A 21,791-nucleotide genomic window follows, 5' to 3' on the forward strand; every position below is an offset into this window, starting at 1 on the left:
TTAGAAGAATAGCTTGAATTTTAAAAATCAAACTTGAATCTCTTCTAATTATACCTTACAGCTGACTCTGTAAGGTAATAATGTGATAAATAAAATTATTATATCAAATATGATTTGAGATCTCTTTATAATTTCTCTTAGCATAACTTTAAAATAAGCTCTCTCCTCTCCAAGTTCCTAAGGAAGGAGCAGATTATAGGGTAGGTTGGGACTGCATTTCTTGAGCACTGTGCACATCACAGGCCCACTTTCACGCAGTCGGCTGGCTCAATAAGAGGCAGGGTTCCTCATCCCGAGGAAGTCTGTGCTTCTGAGATTACACTGGAGTATCTCATGGAAATTCTCCTGCCTCTGGCACATGGGCTCATCCTGTCTCTTGTTAGTGATGGTCTTGATGGGCCCTGCCAGTGGGAATTCCTGGGGCTATAGGGGAAAGCAGATACACGGGGAGCCACAGAGAGGTCCTGTGCAGCATGGCCCCGGAACCAAGAGCTTAGGGGAAAATACAGCAAGTGCAGAGGGCACTGGTTAAAGGTCGTCACACCGTCTGGATTTGGAAAAGACTGGTATGCTCTTCCATTTACCCAGTTTCATCACCTAGTTCTCTGTCTTTACTGAGTTTTGAGTTTGGACAAGGAGGCAGGCAGGTCTCAGCGAATTTAGTTACTGGGTTTCCTAAAACTGAATGGAGAACTAGAAAGAAGGAGGAGAGGTGAGCACAGTGCGGTCTCGGCCAGGAAAGCACTTGACGCAATTGATGAGGACTACTTACTGAAAGATATTGGAGCCCAGAGACACAGGAGATTTAAAGGTAGCACCCACTTACAGAGACTCAGAATACTGCCTCTTAAAAGACCATCCAGAATAAATAATAATGGATTCTTCTTACTGAGTTGGTATAAATAATGTATAAAAGCTTTTCAAAGGTGTTTTTCCTGTGGCTTTCTTTCTCCTCCCTGTGATGTTTACACGTCTTGATAAGCCTGATGTATTTCTGCATCTGCTACTCACTCGCCAGAGTCCAGGAGCTCTTTGAAGACCCCCATGTGGCGTGAAGTGTGGCCAGCATGTTTACTGGGGGCAGGTGGAAAAAGCGACTTCTCATTCTTTTACCAGCAAGATCCACGGATGGAAAAGCATTGGCCTTTCCTTCTGTGGTTCTAATGCCAACACTGTCCCTGTTGCCTGGTGACACGGGTGCCGTCAGGGACCCTGGGCACTGTCCAATGGCCTTGTTCTCCCACACTTCCTTCCCCCTTTTGCTTTCCTCTCCCTTCTCTTCTGTCCTCATCCTCCTTCTGGTACTTCGGCTCTCCCCTCTTCCTGGGTCTGTGGGTACACCAGGAGGCACCATTCAACTTTGGAAACCGAGCATCAGACTTTGTTGACACCTACACAGTGCCTGACTGTGAGCACGTGTAGCTGGTAACCTGGGACCCCTGAGGTGGCCGTGACCTCCTTCCCTTCCATGGTACCTAGTTTCACCATTGCCTGCTGCCTGCTCCCCTCCACCGTGCCTCCCTCTCCTACTTCCCAGGCCTGTATCCTGCTCCTCAGGGACTCCTGCCCGCCCCTGCTCCACCCTCACGTCGCATCGGTTGCCAGTAGCTACTTGTATTCCCCTGTCCTGCTGCATTTTAATTCTCCAACCCATGCGCCTGAACTAGGAGCTGGGCCGGACAGTTTCCTGTTGAGCCCAGGCTGTTGCCTGAGTGGATGTCTAACTACGCACATGGGCGGTGGGCTTTACCTCAGGGGGTCTCGCCCTTAGCACTCGTGATGTTTGGGGCAGAGCACAGTGTTACAGGGTTTGTCCTGTCTGTGGTCAGTTGTTTAGTAATGTCCCTGGCCTTTCCCCAATAGATGCCACTAATCCCTCTCATCCCATCATCACAAAAATAACCAACGATGTCCCCAGATACTGACCTGCTTGAGAATCCCTCTTTATTTCCCCAAATGTCAATGTATTGGCAACTTCGACATGGTCCAGTTTTAAGTCTTGTTCTTTCTAAGGGCACTTCCATGTTTTTCCTAGACCACATGTATTTATATCACGGACTTTTAATTAAAAAAAAATAGCAATTCCCTTCCCCTCTATGGACATAAATTCCCTTGAGTTCCTTGTATATTAATTAAAGGAAAACATTCAGCCAGGGTTTCTCTTGCTAATAGTCTGAGTCAATAATTTTAAAAGAATTGGTGTGGTACCAATTTTACTAGTAGGTGAATATTACTTAGAAGGAAAACTTGCTTCTGCCCATGTTTTCCCTTAAGCTGTTATCATTGGGTATTTGGTGCTTAGAAATTAAACAAGTAAAAGTCAGAGAACAATTGGGAAAGGCCATCTTTAATGCCCAGTAGGTAATACCCCCTTGATTCACAGAGGGGACCAATCATTACTACGCTCAGTTGAACTTCCTTCAACAGAAAAAAAAATTGAGTGAAACAAACATTGTTGAATAAATTCATACCTTTAAGTTCCACATGTTTCTAGTTTTAATGCTAACAACAGTGGCAAATCTCAGTAATTATAAATTGATTCAAACTGCATTCATGGATGGAATTTTTTTTTAAGACTATGTTAGGAGAGATGAAGATGAATGTCAAGTGTCAGTACTCTGAGAAAGAAATCACGTGTTCTTTTACATGGCACTAAGTATATTGATAAGCTCGCATCCCATTTTGAACAACCTGTTCTGGGCTGAGATAGAATTTGGTGTCATAGCTGAATCACGTGCAGTGGAAGTTCACATGCTTGCAGTACTCAGTGATCGGTTTACAGAGGTGTCTGCCTTAGCAGCCCTGCAGGGCTGGGCCGTGGGCATGAGGGCAGAGGGATGTTGGGCTCTTTACCCTCCTTTCCTCCTTTATAGCTTCCTTTTCTCATTTAGCTTCTTTGTTGCTTCCTTAAAATGGCACTGGATGCAGGAGCCATGAGGTGAAAGCCAGAGCCCAGTTCCTGGGCCACAGAGGGGAAGGGACTAAAGGCAGCCCCCGTGGACAGGAGCAGACTGACCCCGCACCGCCTGCCCACAGGCTAGCCCCCAACCTCAGAATTCAGACAACCCAAACTTCCCTGTTCTGATGACTCAAGGGGCCAAATCAGGAAAACATCTTCACAGAGTCACTTTAGCTTCCAGATTCCCCCCTTCCCACAGTTACCCACGGTCCACCTCGGTCTGGAAGCTCACCATCCCCCTTCGGACCTACTGTCAGAAGGTCGCTGGCAGCCTTACACCACATCACAGTGCCTAGGACGCTCACCTCACTTCATCTCATCACACGGGCATTTAATCATCTCACATCCTCACCAGAAGGCTGAGGACAGCACAATAAGATACTCTGAAACTGACAGAGATGAGAGACCACATTTGCATAACTTGTTATAGTGTCTTATCATTGTTGTATTTTATTATTATTGTCACTCTCTTACTGTGCCTAATTTATAAATTAAATGTTACCATGGGTACACATGTATAGGAGAATTCATGTTATCTCTAGCATCTGGTACTATCCACAGTTTTAGGCATTCACCAAAAGTCTTGGAATGTATCCCCCAAGGATAAGGGGGGTGGCTGCAAAATGTAACATCTATTTGGGGGAGTGGGACTCATGAGCTTAGAAATGAGAATTCTACTGTTCTATAGTTTGTGCAGTAGTATTATGAAAACTCACACAGGAGTCCAAAGTTCCCCTTCTCCCTGAAATAATGCAAAATCTGACATCTCAAAAATGAGAAAAATGCCAGCTATTCTGATTGAACTCATTTTCCCCTGCGCTAAGAAGAGTGGTCTGTGTGGCCCCACACCATGCATTTTACTGCAGTGTCAAGAATGCTAAGCGTGGATGGGCCTGGGCCTGCCGGGGTGGGACTGCCTGTGCCCACGCCCTTCTCTGAGGAGAACATTCCTTAGCTGGCTGCAGAGCCAGCCAGCAGAAGAAAGATGACACATTTCCTCCTTTCCTTGGTGTTGCTGGGACCGACATAGGCATCATTTCATGTGAAGTCCATTAAAAATGACAATTCAGGGAATCAGGATCAAGAAAATGTAGCTGGACCTTTGCTTTAGGCCTGTTTAGAAAAGAGGGAGGTACAGAGGCTTCCAGGTGTTCATGGGTTTGAATTCTGTTTTATTTATAACATGTTCACCTCATTTGGAGGTAGGGGTGACTTTGCCTGCATTGGCTTAAACATTCCATGTATTAAAAGGAGAGGGAAAATCTCTCTGGATGCATTATAAACTTTTTATAATAAAATCAGATGGGTTCAGTTCTATTTAAAATACCATTATGGAAATCAGCTTTGAGAACTAACTTTTACACAAATATTATTTTAAACATAAATGGTCAATTCTCTTGTGATCTCACCAGAGTTCCTCTCTGTTTGGAGTTATTATGTCTGAGCCAAAGAGAGGCCTTCCCACCACGACCTTTAGGACTGTTACAAAGGACTGTTTCTCAAGGATGAAAGAGCTGCTTTATGCAGAAATGTTGCACTTTGTAATTTCCAAAAGTTTTTTGTTCGTGATCTCATTTCAGTATTTTTAACACCAAGTTCCTAGAATTATTTTACTAAATAGTGGGAGAGTTTAGATTAGAATCCAGGGCTCTGTGTATTGTTCTTCCTGCTGTACCCTATGACCCGGCTCCCCAAGGTGGCCAGTTGTACATGTAAAGAGGTGAATGCCAAGTGATCAAGAGAGGAAAACAGGATGCCATCCTGCCTGGGAACCTGGTAGCATAAGGGATGACATGTTCACCTGAAGGGCCAGTATTTGGAAAGCCATGAGTTAAACAATGCGTGCGGCAATGTATAGACCTTCCTTTATTTGGTATAATTGCTTCAAAAATTGAGGATTCTTAGATCCTAACATCTGTGTACATTATGTGCACCAAATTTTGTTATTTTTAAATTGAAGTGTCCAAACAAGGTTCCCAGGGAGTCAGCTGAACTTGAACATAATCACATTATGTAAATAGATATATAATAGGTACATTTAAATTTATTAGTACATTTGTATTACATGACACACAATATAAATTTTAACATTCATATATGCATACATTTATATATATTATAAATGTATACATCTATATGTATATGTATTTGTATATACATATATATATAATGGTATTTCTATATATTTATATACTTTCATAGTATGACTGTACATATGTGTATATGTAATACACATGTATGTCTTACATGCATGTTTCATACATTATCCACCATATATATATTTATATCTGATTGGAATCGTGGCTTTGGTTGGCACAATGTGAACTGCTCTTCTGCAATTTGGATGCTCACAGAGGTAATGCATCATTAAGAAAAGACTCATTGCTTTCAGTGGGAGGCTTTGATGAACATAAAGGCTGTCAGGTCCTGGTCCTCATTCCCCTCTGTAAAGTTGATAGGTGGGGGAATGGGCTGGGTGTTGCTAAGACATCTACCCTGTGTGCAGATCATCTCTCCATGCAGTTACAATCTTTCTTCAAGCAGAACCATACCCTTTGGGAAAAAGAAAAAAAAGGTGAAATGCCGTAAGGCAAAACTAGTTAATTCATTAAGAAAAAGGTTCTAAAATATGTTGTTTCCTCTTGTGGGGCCAGGTGGTATGTCCTTGAGACCAAGTGGGTATTGGCCAGTCTCCATCTAAAACCTTTTTCAGTGAGTCAGCAACTATGCCTCTCAGCTATCAATTCAACCAAGAATTGCTTGGAAGTCAAGGGCAGGTCCGCCCGCAGTTGTGATCACAGGTACACATGGATTGTTTTAATGTTCGAGTGGATTATCAAAATGCAGATAGATGGCTCTCATTGACATTAGAAGCTGTGAGGGGCAGGCTGCTGGTGGCCTTGGAAATGAGCACTGTGATTTGTTGGAAAACCAAAATTCATTAAGTCCCCTCAAGCCATTTTTAAGGGACAGAAATGGGATAAAAGAAAAAAAGTCTTGGATGAGAAAAGGGAACTCAAACCTAGCAAGTTCAGATAACCTATGAAAAGGCCCCGTTTGTAGCAGAGACTGACCAAAGCAGTTTACCACAAGATTTCTGCACCAGGAGACTAATTATTGCAAAGCCTGGTCCACAGGCCATCGCTTTCCTTTTCACCTTGAACTCATTCCTAAATTTATCTTCTGCCCCAATACCAAGTACCTCCGCTTTCTTCCATTTCTTTCTTAAATGTTGTTTTGTATGAACTTGCCCCAATCTCTTTTTTTTTTAAATGTTATTATTTTCAATATATTTATTTGTTTAGGATTGACATCCAGTCTGCTTCTAGAGTCAGTTGAAGCAGTTTGTGAATTAAACATGAGGGAACTTTTTAGTCATTTTTTTATTGAATATAATTGATATACAGTATTACACCGGTTTCAAGGATGTCACACAGTGATTCAACAGTTTCACAAATTACTAAATCCTCACCCCAACAAGTACAGTTACTATACTATCTGTCAACATAGAAAGGTTTTGTATAACTATTGATTATATTCTCCATGCTGCACCTACATCCCATGACTAATTTATATTATAATTGACACTTTGTGCCCTTTTGTCCCCTTCACCCCTCCCACCCATACACCCCAACCTCTTCTTCATGATAACAAGCAGTTACTTCTCAGTGTCTATGAGTCTATTGCTATTTTGTTCATTTTGTTTTGTTTTGTTTTACATTCCACAAGTAAGTGAAGTCATATGATATTTGTCTTTTTCCATCTGGCTTATTTCATTTAGCATAATACCCTCTAGATCCATTCATGCTGTTGCAAATGGTAGGATCTCTTTCTTATGACTAAGTAATATTTATTATGTATATGAACCACAGCTTCTTTATCCATTCATCTAGTGATGAACACTTTGGTTGCTTCCATATCTTTTCCATTGTAAAATAATGTGGCAGTAAACATAAGGGTGCATATATCTTTTTGAATCAGAGATTTTGTTTTCTTGGGGTAAATTCCTAGAAGTGGAGTTATTAGGTCACGTGGCATTCCTATTTTTGGTTTGTTGAGGAAGCTCCATACTGCTTTCCACAGTGGCTGCCCCAATTTACATTCTCACCAACTGTGTAGGAGGGTTTCCTTTTCTCTACATCCTTGCTAATACTTTGTTATTTCTTGTCTTTAGGGTACTGGCCATTCTAACTGGTGAGGTGATATCTCAGTGTGGTTTTGATTTACATTTTCCCAATGATCAGTGATGTGGAACATCTTTTCATGTGCCTGTTGGCCATCTGTATTTCTTCTTTGGAAAAATGTCTACTCAGGTCCTCTGCTCGTTTTTTAATCACGTTTTTTTGTTTTTGTTTTTTTTCAGTATTAAGTCATATGAATTCTTTATATATTTTGGATGTTAACCCCCATATCATTTATGGATATACTATAGGCTGCCCTTTTGTTTTGTTGATGGTGTCCTTTTCTTTACAGAAGCTTTTTAGTTGATGTAGTCCCACTTGTTTATTTTTGCATTTGTTTCCCTTGCCCTGAGAGAGATATCCAGAAAAAAACTGCTCATGCTTATGTTCAGGAGACATTTGCCTATGTTTTCTTCCAAGAGTTTTATGGCTTTATGTCTTATATTTAGGTCCTTAATCTATTTAGAGTTTACTTGTATATATGGAGTTAGACAGTAATCCAGTTTCATTCTCTTGCATGTAGCTGTCTAGTTTTCCCAATGCCATTTATTGAAGAGACTGTCTTTCCTCCATTGTGTATTTGTGGCTCCTTTATAGCATATTAATTGAACATATAGGCAAGGGTTTATTTCTGGGCTCTCTATTCTTTTCCACTTATTTATGGGTCTGTTCTTGTGCCAGTGTCATACTGTTTTGATTACTATAGCTTTGCAGTATAGCTTGAAATTAGGGAGCATAATACTCCTGGCTTTGTTCTTCTTTCTCAAGAAAGCTTTGGCTATTTGTTCTTTTGCGGTTCCATAACAATTTTAGAATTATTTGCTCCATTTCACTGAAAAAATGCCATTGGTATTTTGATAAGGATTGCATTGAGTCTGTAAATTGCTTTGGGCAGGATGGCGATTTTGACAATAGTAATTCTTCCTATCCATGAGCATGGGTTAGATTTCTATTGATTTGTGTCTACTTCAATTTCTTTCATCAGTGTCTTATAGTTTTCAGAGTACAGGTCTTTCACCTCTTTTGTTAGTTTCATTCTTAGGCATTTTACTTTTTTTGATGCAATCATAAATGGAATTGCTTTCCTGATTTTTCTTTCTGCTAATTCATTATTAGTGTATAGGAATGTAACAGAATTCTGTATATCAGTTTTGTATCCTACAACTTTGCTGAATCCGGTTATTCTAAGTTTTTATGGTTTTCTATGTATAATATGTTATCTGAAAATAGTGACACTTTAACTTCTTCCTTATCAATTTGGATGCCTTTTGTATCTCTACCTTGTGTGATTGCCTTGGCTAGGACCTCCAGGACTGTGTTGAATAAAAGTAGTGAATGTGGACATCCTTGTCTTTTTCCTGATCTTAGAGGAAAAGCTTTCAGGTTTTTATCATTGAGTATGATGTCAGCTGTGGTTTTGTCATATGACCTTTATTATGTTGAGGCATGGACACTCTGTGCCCATTTTGTTGCGAACTTTTATCATGAATGGATATTGAATTTTGTCAAGTGCTTTTTTAATATCTATTGAGATAATCATATGGTTTTTATCTTTTTTTGTTAATGTAGTGTGTAATGTTGATTGATTTACAAATGTACCATTCTTGAATCCCTGGAATAAATTCCACTTGGTCATGATGGATTATCTTTTTGATGTATTTTTGGAGTCAGTTTGCTAATATTTTGTTGAGGATTTTTGCATCTATGTTCATCATGGATAATGGTCTGTAATTTTCTTGTATCTTTATCTGGTTTTGGTATTAGAGTGGTGCTGGTCTCATAGAGTGGGTTTGGAAGTATTCTCTCTTCTACTTTTCGGAATGCTTTAAGGATGGGTATTAGCTCTCCTTTAAATGTTTGGTAAAATTCAACTGTGAAGCCATCTGTTATGGACTTTTGTTTGTTGGGAGTTTTTTGATTACCAAATTGGTTTTGTTACTGGTAATTTCATTACTGGTCTGTTTAGATTTTCTGTTTCTTCCTGTTTTGGTCTTGGATGATTGTACTTTTCTGGAAATTTGTCCATTTCTTCTAGGTTTTCCAATTTATTGGCATACAATTTTTCATAAAATTCTCTAATAATTCTTGGTGTATTGTGGTGTCAATTGTAACTTATGCTTTTCTTTTTTGATTTTGTTTATTTGTATATTCTCTCTTTCTCTCTTTTTTTGATAAGTCTGCTAGGTGTTTGTTTTGTTTATCTTCTTAAAGAACAAGCTCTTGGTTTCATTAACTTTTTCCCTATTGTTTTATTATTCTCTATTTCATTTGTTTCTGCTCTGATTTTTATTATGTCATGAGGGAATTTCTAAGGGAGAACAGAAAGGCTCAGAGATGAGCTGAGCCAGACTTGGACTGAAGGAGTTCAGCTCTTGACTATTAAATAGAAACAAAAGCTGCCACTACCTACAAAGGTTTCTCTCCTATGACACGCTGAGTGAACATCCCTCACCCTAACCTCATCGGTAACAAGGCAGACCCCTCTCCCCACCATGTTTCATCCAGCTTTGCTCTACTGGGCTCTTCTACAACATTACCCTCCTTGGTTCCCATTTATTGTAATCAACCCTAGGTTCCATAGGGCAGGGTCTGTCCTCCATCCTTTTAGAAGAGGACTGTCCAGGCTTCTATATCTGATCATCCTGGTTCCTGACATTTGCCTCCTCCCTTCCCTATGTACTCACTGAGCTAGGGGAACCCAATGGGCACGTGACTTCTTCAACAGTAGAGACACATATTCTCATGTGGTCTTGATTACCAGAAAAGACTTTAAAAAGATTCTGTGTTCTGGTTGAAATAATAGCATGTTCCTCCTGATTTACTTTCTTCCAAGATTTGTTGAATTACTGGTTGGATCTGCTCTGCCTCTCTGGCACACATCTGCATCCTGGTTATCACATTCCCTGTCCCTAACCATCTTTACAGTTCTTCATCAAATTTGTGATGGGCCTTCATGTCAACGACCTACTGTCCTATTTTCACTTGTCTGTCTTTTGGGAGATCAAATAAATACCACATGTGTTATCTTGATTGTTTGCTTTCCTATCACTGATTAAAGGCATGTGCTTTCTCTTCCCCAGGCCTGTAGAATTCCCCCACGAGATTACATCTTTCCAGTTGGGATCATTGTTTTGGAATAACTTAACCTTGATGGTGTTCATGGTTCTATAACTACCTATAACATATTTCTACCTTATGGCAGTCTCTTGCTTTCAAAACAACAACAACAAAAAAGTTCTTCTACATATTGATTCACTCTTGATAGAGTTTTATAAGCAGCAACAGAAAACAAAATCCCCATCTCTCTCCAGGGTTTGTAAATTTTCATCTCATTCTTTATTATAGTGTCATTATTGTACATATTTCATATGTTAAAGGCATCAAGCCCTCTCGGCCTGTATTCTCCACTGTCTTTTTGGAGTCCCCTCAGACATGCTTAGGTTTCATGCTTTTACCTTTTCCTTGATCCTGTTTTTGCAAATTCCTGTGCCCTCTGTTCCCAGAGGTGGTGGCTTCTCAGTGCCCCTCCTGTATTCTGTGCTTCAAGCCTAGGAAGGGAGAATGATGTGGCTCTTTGAAGTCTTGTTTTGTTCTTTCTCTTTAGGACACTCCTTTCTCCAGTTGTAAAAACAAAACAGAACAGAATGAAACAAAGCCCACCATATGGTCCACCTCCCCAGTTACATTTACTGGACACTGTTTATACTCATTCTTAATTCTTTTTATATCATTATTGCTAGTAATAATATTAGAATTGTCTACCCTTGATATTTTACTTTAAATTTAGAAAGCAAATTCAAACAACTTAGCTCTTTTCATCTTCATGACCAGGCAATGTGGCGGAATGAGCTATGTGGCAAAATCAGTGTTTTATGGAGATTGCATTCATTTGGTCAAGTCAAACAGAGCATTGCTGTGCTGTTAAATCTAGATCTTCCTGATTTGGGACAGTGGGTAATTCATACTGTTGAGTCATCCACCAAATCTTCTTTAGTTGGTTGGTCAGTCACCATGTCCTGTTGATTTGCTGGATTCTGGCTTTGTCCTTTCACACCTGCCACCTGGTCCAGGCAGTAAATGATGGGGGACTGAATTATGGAAGTGCTTTCTTTACTTGTCTCCCCACTATAGTCTCTTTCCAGTTTAGCTTCCCCATTGGTTCTGATTGACTCAACAATAAATATTGGATCAAGTCAAAACTTCATGCAGTAAAAACATAAAATGAGTCCCTTCATGTTCCGGGTAAAGTTCAAATTCACCAGCCTGACACACCTGGCCCATGTCTCCCCAGCTCATGTGTTACTTGTTCTGTACAGAATGAAAGCACCATGTTTTCCATTCCCTATGTCTGGAATGTTTTTACTTTCTTTTCTCAGTAAAATCCTCTGAGTGTCAGGTGACAGCTCCACCTAGAAAACTCACTAAATTCTCTTCTTCCTTTGAAACTTAATCTTAGGTGTCACCTCTTCTGGGAAGCTTTCCTACATCTCCCCTTTCCCCCTCTTTCTGGAGTTAGTAATATGCTGTTCTTCTGTGAACTCCATAGTAGTCATGGCCCTGTGTTTTAGTTTTCTTCCATGTGCCTAGATTGTGACCTCTGGCACAGTGCCTACCAAAGAGTATCTACTAGTAAATGCTCACTGAATGAATGAAGGGCTTTCTATCTCAAAAGACTATGCGCTACTATGACCATGCCCCAGATTTTCTATAAATGCATTACAGCCACAAAAAAATACTCAACTCTGGGTCATCTCTCTGCATGGGGTTTCTTCCCACATGTTCCAGACATCCTTTCCTTATTAGTTATATTTTTACTTGCCCATCAATAACCCAGATGTTTATAGAGTCTCACTGTGTATGTAATGCAGTTTGAGAACTTTATGTAAAATTTGTTCCAATTTGTATACAGAGTTTCACATGTGGCCCTCGCATTTGGAGAAGAAGCATTCCTAACCTTTTTTCAAAGTTCTGGGGAAGTTTTCTAAGACACTGTTTTGTGAGCAGCAGCTAATAGTTTCCTTTTATTTTTTTCTCCTAAAACATGTTAAAGGCAGTTTAGGGTTTGCACTGATATCAATAACAGTTCTAAATGAAACCATATTCATTAAAAGAAAACATGTTTGAAATGTTAGTTGAACATACATTTATCTGCATAGACATCTGCTATTGAACAAGTGTCCAGATAGAAGAAGTCAGATTACTTACCAGTTTTGTTGTGTTTTTTTGGTCATTATCTGAGAAGGTTTATTTATTTTGTTTCTGTTTTTTTAGTAGTCAATTTACATTTAATTTATTACCCAGACAAAATGTATTCAGATTCACTACTCCTCTTGTACTCGAACCTTGTTAATATGTTTCTTGTGACTCTTTCCAGGAGGAATGTCAGAACTACATCCGTGTGCTGTTGGTGGGTGGCGACCGGCTATTCACCTGTGGAACCAATGCTTTCACACCCATGTGCACCAACCGCACGGTACGGCATTCTATTGAGCCTTGACAGAATATAATACCGGGAAAATCCAAACACTCCATTAAAACCCTTGATTTACATGTGTTCCTATTTTCTAAGGAGTTGCCTTTTCATTGAAGAAAACATCTTTTGTCAAATGGAAGAAGTATTTGCTGTATTGATTTATTACTAATCACACTGTCATGATATAAAGAGCTGGAAATAATTACGGCATGTTTAATTAAATTTAAGTATGTTTCTGAATTATTTCTACCAGATTTTTCCCCACCAGTGATCCTAAACACCAATCCTCCATATATTCCTTTTTCTTATTCTTCTTTATTGTAGGGAGACTGTTACACATTAAAATAGCCTAAAATCCCCAATTCAAATGAAGAGAATATAATTTACAAATAGGATAAAAAGCATGTGAAAAAATTAAACAAATGGAACTCTAGGCAAAGTCAAGGTATAACCCAGCCTCCTTCTCCTTTTAACCTGCCATTGTTGATAGAGGGATTTTCGCATCCCGGTCTCACACCCATAGAACAGCAGGATATCAGAGCACACATGTAATCTTTCTAATTTGAGATACTAATTTTTGATCTTCCTCAGGGAACATAGCAAAGAAATACCATTATGTTAATTTCCTGGTTATGCAGAGTCTGTCAGAACCTTGAATTTGTCATCTGCTTTAATGCTCACTGTTTTCAAATTGATGGTTATTGAAAATAAGAGAAGTTCAGAGAGGTCCCTAGAAACCACACCCTGTTCTAAGCACCTTACATCCACTCAGCAGTTTGATCCTCACACCACCGTGTGGTCATCATCCTCTGGATCCCCATTTCATGGAAGAAGAGTCTGGGGCCTGAGGGGTTCAGGAAATTCCTCTGGGGCCACACATCTAACAGTAAAACATGCAGTGTAGCTGAGCTTAATGGCTCACCCATCTGCTCTGTTACCTCTCAGGTAAGAGTGAAGCAAAGCCCCTACCACCCAAAGAGCTTTTCTGATTCAGTGACTGCTTGGGAATCCAGTTTGAGAAGCTGTCTTCACACCAGATGCCTTCAGGACAGCAAAATGTCCTCTGAAAAACAAAGTTTTGGAAATTTGGGTTACATGATGCTAACTAGCCGCACATGCTTCCTTATCTGTGAACACAGTTTCAGGCTATTCATAATACTTTGATTAACTTATATTGATAAAATTACATATAACCTTTACTGTGGTTTATATTTCTGTAACTATCAAAGCTGTTTTTCTTTATAAAGCTGGAAAAATCTATATTGGCCATGCATTATAAATAGAAGCCATATACAGCAATCTTAGTATATTGTGAGTATTCAGTGGCACTAGTTTCAGGAAATATAAAGGGATGATGAGAGAGATTGATTGAATGGTGGGTTCTCTAACCATGACCACAGGGTGAGGTAAGTCTGTTGTGTAGAAGTCTATCATGTCTTATCATGAGCCCCAGGGAGCTTATTGCATGTGCTTCATTTACAACTCAGGTGGACATAGTCCAGTAACACTGTTAAAGGATCTTCATAAGGGTTAATTGGTTTCCTCTTTCTTGTCCTCACCTTAGCTGAGTAACCTGACCGAGATCCATGATCAGATCAGCGGCATGGCACGCTGTCCCTACAGTCCCCAGCACAATTCCACAGCTCTCCTTACGGCCAGTGGGGAGCTCTATGCTGCCACAGCCATGGATTTCCCAGGTCGCGATCCTGCCATTTACCGGAGTCTGGGCCTCTTACCTCCTCTTCGCACAGCACAGTACAACTCCAAATGGCTCAATGGTAAGCCTTTCAGCCACCGCCAGGTTCCCGTCTCACTGGTCTGTGATGCCTGGTTACTTCTCTGCTCCAAAGCAAACCGTCATACTTGTGAAAGAAAATTTTCTTCACTTTCTAGAGAAATCAAGATGTAACTTGTTTTGTACATCTAAGAGGAAGGGCATCAGATGTGGTACTAAAGATACCAAATGTAGATTTGGGCATTCTTTATTAGCTTACTTATTTCTAAAAAGGAAAATTTCTAGTATTTCTTGAAATTTTCAGACACTGTAGAAAAGAATTTGGCCACAGGCTGCTGCAAATAACTTGACCAATTAAAAAAAAATATCAAGTCATATAACTAGAAGATTGGGGGAGGCATCTTCAGAGTTTCTGACTTCAGTGGCCTATGAATGCAAAGGACCCAAGTCCTGCCGCTGCTCTTTACTATTCACGTTCTGTCAGTTTGGTCCTCAGGTGCTTATGGCTGTAGAGTTGCAGCTGCAATTTCAGGTCCTACATCCACATGTGACAATATCCAGTGGAAGTAGCACCACGTTCCTTGAGTCCTTTTCTTCTTAAGAAACCAGAAACTCCCTGAAGGAGACTTCCCTTCAATCCTGGACTAGAAATTGGTCAGCTGGTCACTAAGCAATCAGAAGGTGCCAACCACCCAAAGAGAGGTGTTCAAAGATAAGCCAGCTGAAATGCAGCCGTCTGTATATGTTCATGTGTGAACATGGCCACACATACACACACACGTCAGCAGTCACAAACCATATGTGCAATCCATTTCCTCGAGCATTTATTTTATTTAGTGGGTTTATTTGCACAAAGGTGAAATCTTGAAACTGCAATTATAATATTTACTATTTTAAACTTTTAACTTCTAGAAAGATTTCCTGGCCTTTTCCCAAGTTCATGTGAATTATGTAGAGAAAAATTTCTCAACCTCAGCACAAGTTTTTGACATTCCTGTTATCATAGGATGTGTCCTGATTATCATAGGATGGTTAGCAGTATCCCTGGCCTGTATCCACTAGATGCAATAATACCATGTCCCCAACATCATATGTGACAATAAAACAATGTTTCCAGAAGTTGCTAAATAGCCCCTTGGAGGGGAATAAATTTCCTCTGGTTTAGAACCACTGGCTTGGACCCTTTCCTTATGCCTATTTATGTGTATGTGTATATATAAGCACAAGTATTTTGCTGAACAACATGGTCAAACCCATCATCACAGTTGGCCTTTAAAAGACTCCCTTGCAGAAGAGAGAACATCTTCATCAGGTTTCTCCAGTAAGCTGAGGGTTCTGCATGCCTCCAAAGGGCAAAAGAATTGTCCTCCCAAACTGAAGCAGTAACGCACTTCCCTCCATTAACATTGTTTCTGCTGAGCTGGCTTCAGTCGAACCCAGCAACTTGCTCTGGAAGGTCCCCCCTTGGTTCTGAGTCTTTTTCTTCTGTGGAGCTGAAAGGTCTTCTTTCTATCCATGTGTTAGTTTCTACTGGCCAAACAACGTTTCTGATTACAATCAAAATAACCCACCCTCAATGAAAGGCATCATAATTAGGGTTTGTCAAAAGCAAAGTATAAAGGAATTAGGAGCACAATCTCTTTTTTTCCCCAAAGTGGGTAAAAAATACCTTGGAAAAAATATAATTCATGTTGTCTCCTGAGTTATAAACTCTGGCTCTTTCTTTACATGTGATTCATACCCTCTGGCTGATAAGGTGGTCAGATTCCATTAACCCTCTGTGTAGAATCCTTTCCGTTTGTGCATCAGGCAATGCAGTAGGGACGGGGAAAGATCTAAGTCAGGGCTTGCTGCAGTCATGGTAGGCATGAGGTCATTATTTGTTGAACACCAAGAGTGATGTTTTAGATGCCTAAAATGTGCTGCTGTTTATATATGACATTATCCAACAACTACAGAAATTGATGGTAAGTTCAACATAAACATGATAAACATGGTAGAGCAACCCCCAGGCCTCAGTGTCACTGTGATCCCGTGACACTAAGTGGCCCTGCTTTCTGTAGACAGCAGCCCTGCCCACCCCTTCCTGCCCACAGGCCAGCCAGCCCTCCTCAGGTGGAGGGCCCAGGACCTGCCTCAGGATTCTAAGCTCTTGGCAGACTGGGTGTCACTCTGGCCCCTGTGTACTGTTGGGGCACTTCCTTCTTTTATATCCTGAGATACTATTTCTACCTGCTTGGGCCTGGTTTTCTGCTCTCTTTGATCCTTCATCCAGGACAGATTCTGGCCTCTGACCCCCGTGTAGCTCTGCTCTGCCTCCTGCTGAGCCTGCCACAGGGACGTTCACTCTCTGACCTAACTGGAATCTCTGCTCTGCGTCCCACCTGCTCTTTGACCGGATGCCCTTGTCAGTTCTGCTGTGTTCTGGAGTAATTTTGCCTTTTACTTGAGGGGGTTGCTACATCGGCTATCCCTTCCTTATTGCCATGGCCTGCAACATCTTCTTATCAGAATGCTTAGACCTCCTTCCTCTTAAATGCTACACACACACAAAATAAACCCAAACAAGCAGAAAAAAATAACCTTAGTTCTGTGGTACCCAGGAAGGGTCCTATTCCTTGTTGTGATTTTAGGGTGCTATTAAATGATGCTCTTATATTGTTCTGAGTTTTCAACTGGATTAAGAATTGAGACACATGAATCAACACACAGATCTGAGAGTTGGGATTTTTCTGGACAGAGCTTAATGAGTGTGGGGGGCCTGCAGCTGCTTGGTAAGTTAGGAACGGGCTTGGTAAGATTATGACCTGCTGAGTGAGGGGCACAAGGCTCCCTCTGCATCCCAGCTCCCCCTTGGGGGAAGGGACAACCCAGGACCTTTTGATTAAAGGCACAGTTTTGGTACTTGATTTCTCTGCAGTACAAATCTCATCATATCCTTCTTCGAGTCTTCAGAAAGCCCCTAGTTGCATATAGAGGCATGAAGCCACCCACACATGGTAAATGTAAATGAGAGAAAGGGTGGGGGACACTTAGGGTGATGGGGACTGCGGCCAACACCCAGGCATTCCCTCAAGGGTGGGGAGCCGCCTTGGCCTCTGCAGGGCTGGACTAAAGTGGTCAGGTCACCAGGTTTGTCTAAAGAAGTCAGAAATCTGGATTTTCTTGTGAAGTCTCTGCTTTTATCATGCTGACAATGAAGTATTCTGGAAGTCTGCGGGAACCAGCACTGTGGGGACAGAGTGTCCTGTGACAGGGGCTGGATTCAACCTCAGTCGTCAGCTCTCAGGGCAGCCGGGGCTCCTGCTATGTCCTTGCCTGTTGCCTCACATCCGACCCCACCTTTATCTCCCTGCCTCTCTCCCTCTGCCCCTTCCCACACCCTCCAGCGTCCTGCTTTCTTTGCATCCTTCACAAGTCCTGTATTCTGCCAAGGCTTGTTTGACTCCTGCCCACCCTCCCTTCTCGGGGATCCAGGGCACCATGTCCACCTGTCCTTTCCCTCTCTTCCTGTCACTCCCTCCTTTGTATTTCTTCTCCCTCTGTACTGTGCCCCCCGGGGCCAGGACTGTGCTCTGTGTGTGGGTTTTAATGCTCAGCATGGGGCCCTGGGGTAGAGGGTGGCCGCTCTGGTGGGAGCCCACCTGAGGGTGCAACCATGCTCAGCCCTTCCACCACTAGCTTGTCTCCCAGCTCTCGGCATCCTCGTCTGCAAACTGGAGTGAACTAGACGCCTACCCAGCTGCTGTGGAATAAAATGAGACAGTGTAGAGTGCCTGGCATGAGCATGAATGGAGGTCCTTACTGTCAACTCCCCGAAGCCTGACATGCTGACTGACGCGGGCAGTGGGCAGTGACTGAGTGTCCTTGATGGAGCGAATGATGGGTGAACGTTTCGGGTATGGATCCTGAGTGACTGACACCTGCCAGCCTCCTCTGGGCTGCCCCCTGGGCCCCCAGCCCTCCCTTCCTGCAGAGGCTGTGCCCAGGCCTCCCAGTGCCTTCAGGACCTGCCCGTCACTGCTCCGTCCGGGGGCCTCCCTGCGTCAGCAGGACTCAGCCCCTGGGAGGCTATCCTCAGCTAACAGCTGCTCACATATTAATGATAAACAGAACTCACATCTTTGTGTTGGACATTTTCCAGTTTTTCCCAACATTTTTGTGTTAAGAAAAGAGAACTGTCTCAGCAGGAGAGGCCTGGAGGGTAACACCTATTAAACATGTCAGCAAAATTTTCACGCTTAGATTTGTTCCTTGTGATTAAATTGTAGGTAGGACAATTTGTCTACACATGGAGGTAGCACCATCCCATACTTCTCTTGGTTAAGTTGTGCGGGCAAACCTGGAGATGCCCGGATGGCAGTGCTAGCACATCTCGGCTGCGCATGTCAGCATCCGCCTACCCACCCTGCAGGCCCCGCCAGCCACCTCCGCTTTATCTTTCCATGCCATCAGTGACATTTTGGATAGTGCCTGTGTTTGTGCCCTAGTGTTTCTGGAACAAAGTAGCATAACTTGGGTGGCTTAAGAAAACAGAAATACTTTCTCTCAGAGTCCTGAAGGGGAGAAGTCCCAAATCAAGAGGCTGGCAGAGCCGTGCCCTCCCTGAAAGCTCCTGGCAGTGGGGGGGGGGGGCCTTCCCTGCCCCCTGCAGCTCTCATGGCCCAGACACTCCTTGGCCCATGGCCGCGTCATCCCAGTCTTCGCCTCAGTGTTTACATGGCCTCCTCCCTGTGTGTCTCTCTGTCCTGGTACGGCCACCTTCATGTAAGAACGCCAGTCATATTGGATGAGGGGCCCACCCTGCTCCGGTATGGCCTCATTTTAACTGATTTTTATCTGTCATGACCCTGTTTCCAAACATGGTCACATTTACAGGTATTGGGGTTAGGATGTCAACATACCTTTCTGGAGGGGATACAGTTCACCGCTATCACTGCCAAGTGCAGGCTTGGTGGCAGTGAGCCCTCTGACACTCTCGTCTAGAGAGGCACCCAGGCACAAAGGATGCTGTTCAGGCTTCAGGGCAAGTGGACAGCATAGCAGGCTGTGGCCCTTTGGTGACCACTGCCTCTGAGGACCCCCTGGGCTTCAGGGCTAATCTTGGGGCAGATGATGGCATTAGCCTATCCAGGGTGGCCTCCTGACAGGATGCAGAGAGCCCTGAGTAAGGGCCTAATAAAGCCCCTGTCTTCCTACCACACGTCCCAGGGACCCAGCATAAACACCTGGTACAGTTCCAATGACCTGCCTTGAGTGAGCTAAGTCCTCTGGATCTCACACCAGAGTCTTAGGTCCAGTTTCTTACCAGGCCACCAGTGCCACAGCCAAGCCTTAACAGACGGGTGTCCTGCACTGCTGCCCCTGTGCACCACGACCCAGGTGGAGGGATGTGCTCCCAGCTGTCAGCAAGGGCTGACATGGAGAGGGAGAGCAGGGCTGGCTGTGGACACCTTCCTCCAGTTCTGCTTGCACACTCCTCACTCCCCTTGACTTTTGCCTTCTCCCCAGTCCCAGCCCTGCTTTAGCTTCAGTTGAGGTTTCCATTTCCCCCCTTAGCCCAGTCTCTTCCATCCCTTCCCAGTATGGTGCATGATAGCATTTACCCCATGATACTGGAGCTTGTGGTCATTCTGCTCAAAACCCACTGGAGCCCCATCTCATCAGCAGAAAAGCCCTACCCGCTGGCCTTCCCAGGTCCGCACTCCTACCAACCCCTTGCTCCCCCCACTTGGCCTCTTAAATGCTGCACAATGCCCCCAGCACTCTCTCAGGGATAAGCACAATTTTTCTACAAAGGGCTGGAGTAGATACATTAGGCTTTGCAGTCCGTATTGTCTCTGCTGCAGCTTTTCAACTCTGCCTTCATAGTGTGGAAGAAGCCATCATCGCCAATGCATATCTGAACACGTGGCTGTGTGCTTATAAAACTTTATTTGTAATCAGTAGGGAGGTTTTGGTCTGTGAGCTACAGTTTGCTGGTTTCTCTTCTCTCTGGAAAGTTCTTTCCTCCAATTAATCTACCTGGTCGACTGGTTTAGCTCTTTCTAGTCTTTGCTCAAATGCTACTTCTAGATGAGAGGTCTCCCGACCACCCTGTTTTGAAATTACACCCTGTCCCATCCAGCCCTCTTGATCCCCCTACCACATTCAGTTTTTATTCTTGGCTGTTGTTCTCTTTCAGCACTTGACTTATTTCTTCCTCTAATAGGGAAGTTCTCCAGTGGCTGGGCTTATGTGTTTTGTTCCCTGATGTGTCCCACATGCTTTCAACAGTGCTGGACACATGAGCAACCGTATGTATTTTTTGAATAAATGATTATATAGATGAATAGTTCACTTTGTTTTCCCCACGAGTTTATGAATTCCTTGAGGATGGAGATTATGCGTGAGTAGTAATCTGTGTGTTCAGTGTCTCACTTAGTGCCTGAAAGACAACTGAAGCTCTATCAATATTTGTTGAATGACTAATAGATAAGCACATTTCATAAATAGAAGAAATATGGTGTTTATAAACAAAGGGAATGTGTCATATTAGTATGAACTTAGAATTTTAACAAATAGATTTGCATGTTTAAAACTGATTCAGATTCATGCATTAAAAGAATCCTTCCCTTTGCCATCTCATTTGGATTCCCATTTTCAACCATTATTTATTCGGTCAGTTATCAAAGGCCATGCAATCGATTGGCTAATGTTCTAAAGGAATTTTAAACAGTGAGTTATGTGTTTGGTAATGAATATAAGCTTCAAAATAAGATTTTTCTCCTGTGCCAAAATCACTCTTAAAATAAATTTATGTATTTAGAGAAATACCTTAACAGCTTTAATGCATTAAAATACTAATCATTATAACCCTTACTAAATGATTACTGTAAGTCAGGATAATAAATGTTTGATGGTCAGTACTTAAGATGGAGAAGCTGTAAAACTTGCCTTCAAGAAATTGGCAATCAACCTGGGGGAACAATAAACCCATGAAAAAGGAAAAAAGTTTCAAATTAATAGTGTGCAGACTGAATTGGTGGGTTCAAAGGGAATGACTCACTTGCACATAGAATTGAATCTCAGTAGGAACTTGGAAAAATTAATTCATAAATGAGCTTTAATAGCTCAGCACAGACATCTACATGGACATAATCTTATTAACACTCAGCAACCTGCCTGTTTCTTCTCTGGAGGAATCTACTGGCTTGTCTGGACGAATGCCACAGCTTCCTGCATTCTCTGAGATTCCAGCCACAACCTCATATGGAGGCAAACACGCTTGAAGTCCACAAGCATTCTCATTTTAAGTGTCACTTTTTGTGAGCTGTTATGTTTTTAGTTAAGAAAACCGTTTTTGTAACAATTTCAAATTCCCGGTTTGAAATACTTTAATGATTTTACCCACACATTAAATAGACTTTGAAATCTTTGAACTACAAAGACGACCCTCCTAAT

General features: G+C 42.2%; 1 protein-coding gene across 4 annotated transcripts in view; it reads left to right on the forward strand.

The window, feature by feature from the left end:
• The window catches only part of SEMA5A (semaphorin 5A), a 439,431-nt gene that overhangs the window by 274,615 nt on the left and 143,025 nt on the right, over nt 1–21,791 (forward strand). For all 4 annotated transcript variants that reach the window (XM_037024956.2, XM_037024967.2, XM_073237934.1 and 1 more), the window contains exons 6-7: nt 12,515–12,613; nt 14,178–14,391. In XM_037024956.2, the coding sequence (XP_036880851.2) occupies nt 12,515–12,613; nt 14,178–14,391 (313 nt within the window). The remainder of the gene's footprint in view (nt 1–12,514; nt 12,614–14,177; nt 14,392–21,791) is intronic.

Source organism: Manis javanica, chromosome 1 (genome assembly GCF_040802235.1).
Source record: "Manis javanica isolate MJ-LG chromosome 1, MJ_LKY, whole genome shotgun sequence".
In the NCBI taxonomy this organism is placed as follows: Eukaryota; Metazoa; Chordata; class Mammalia; order Pholidota; family Manidae; genus Manis; species Manis javanica.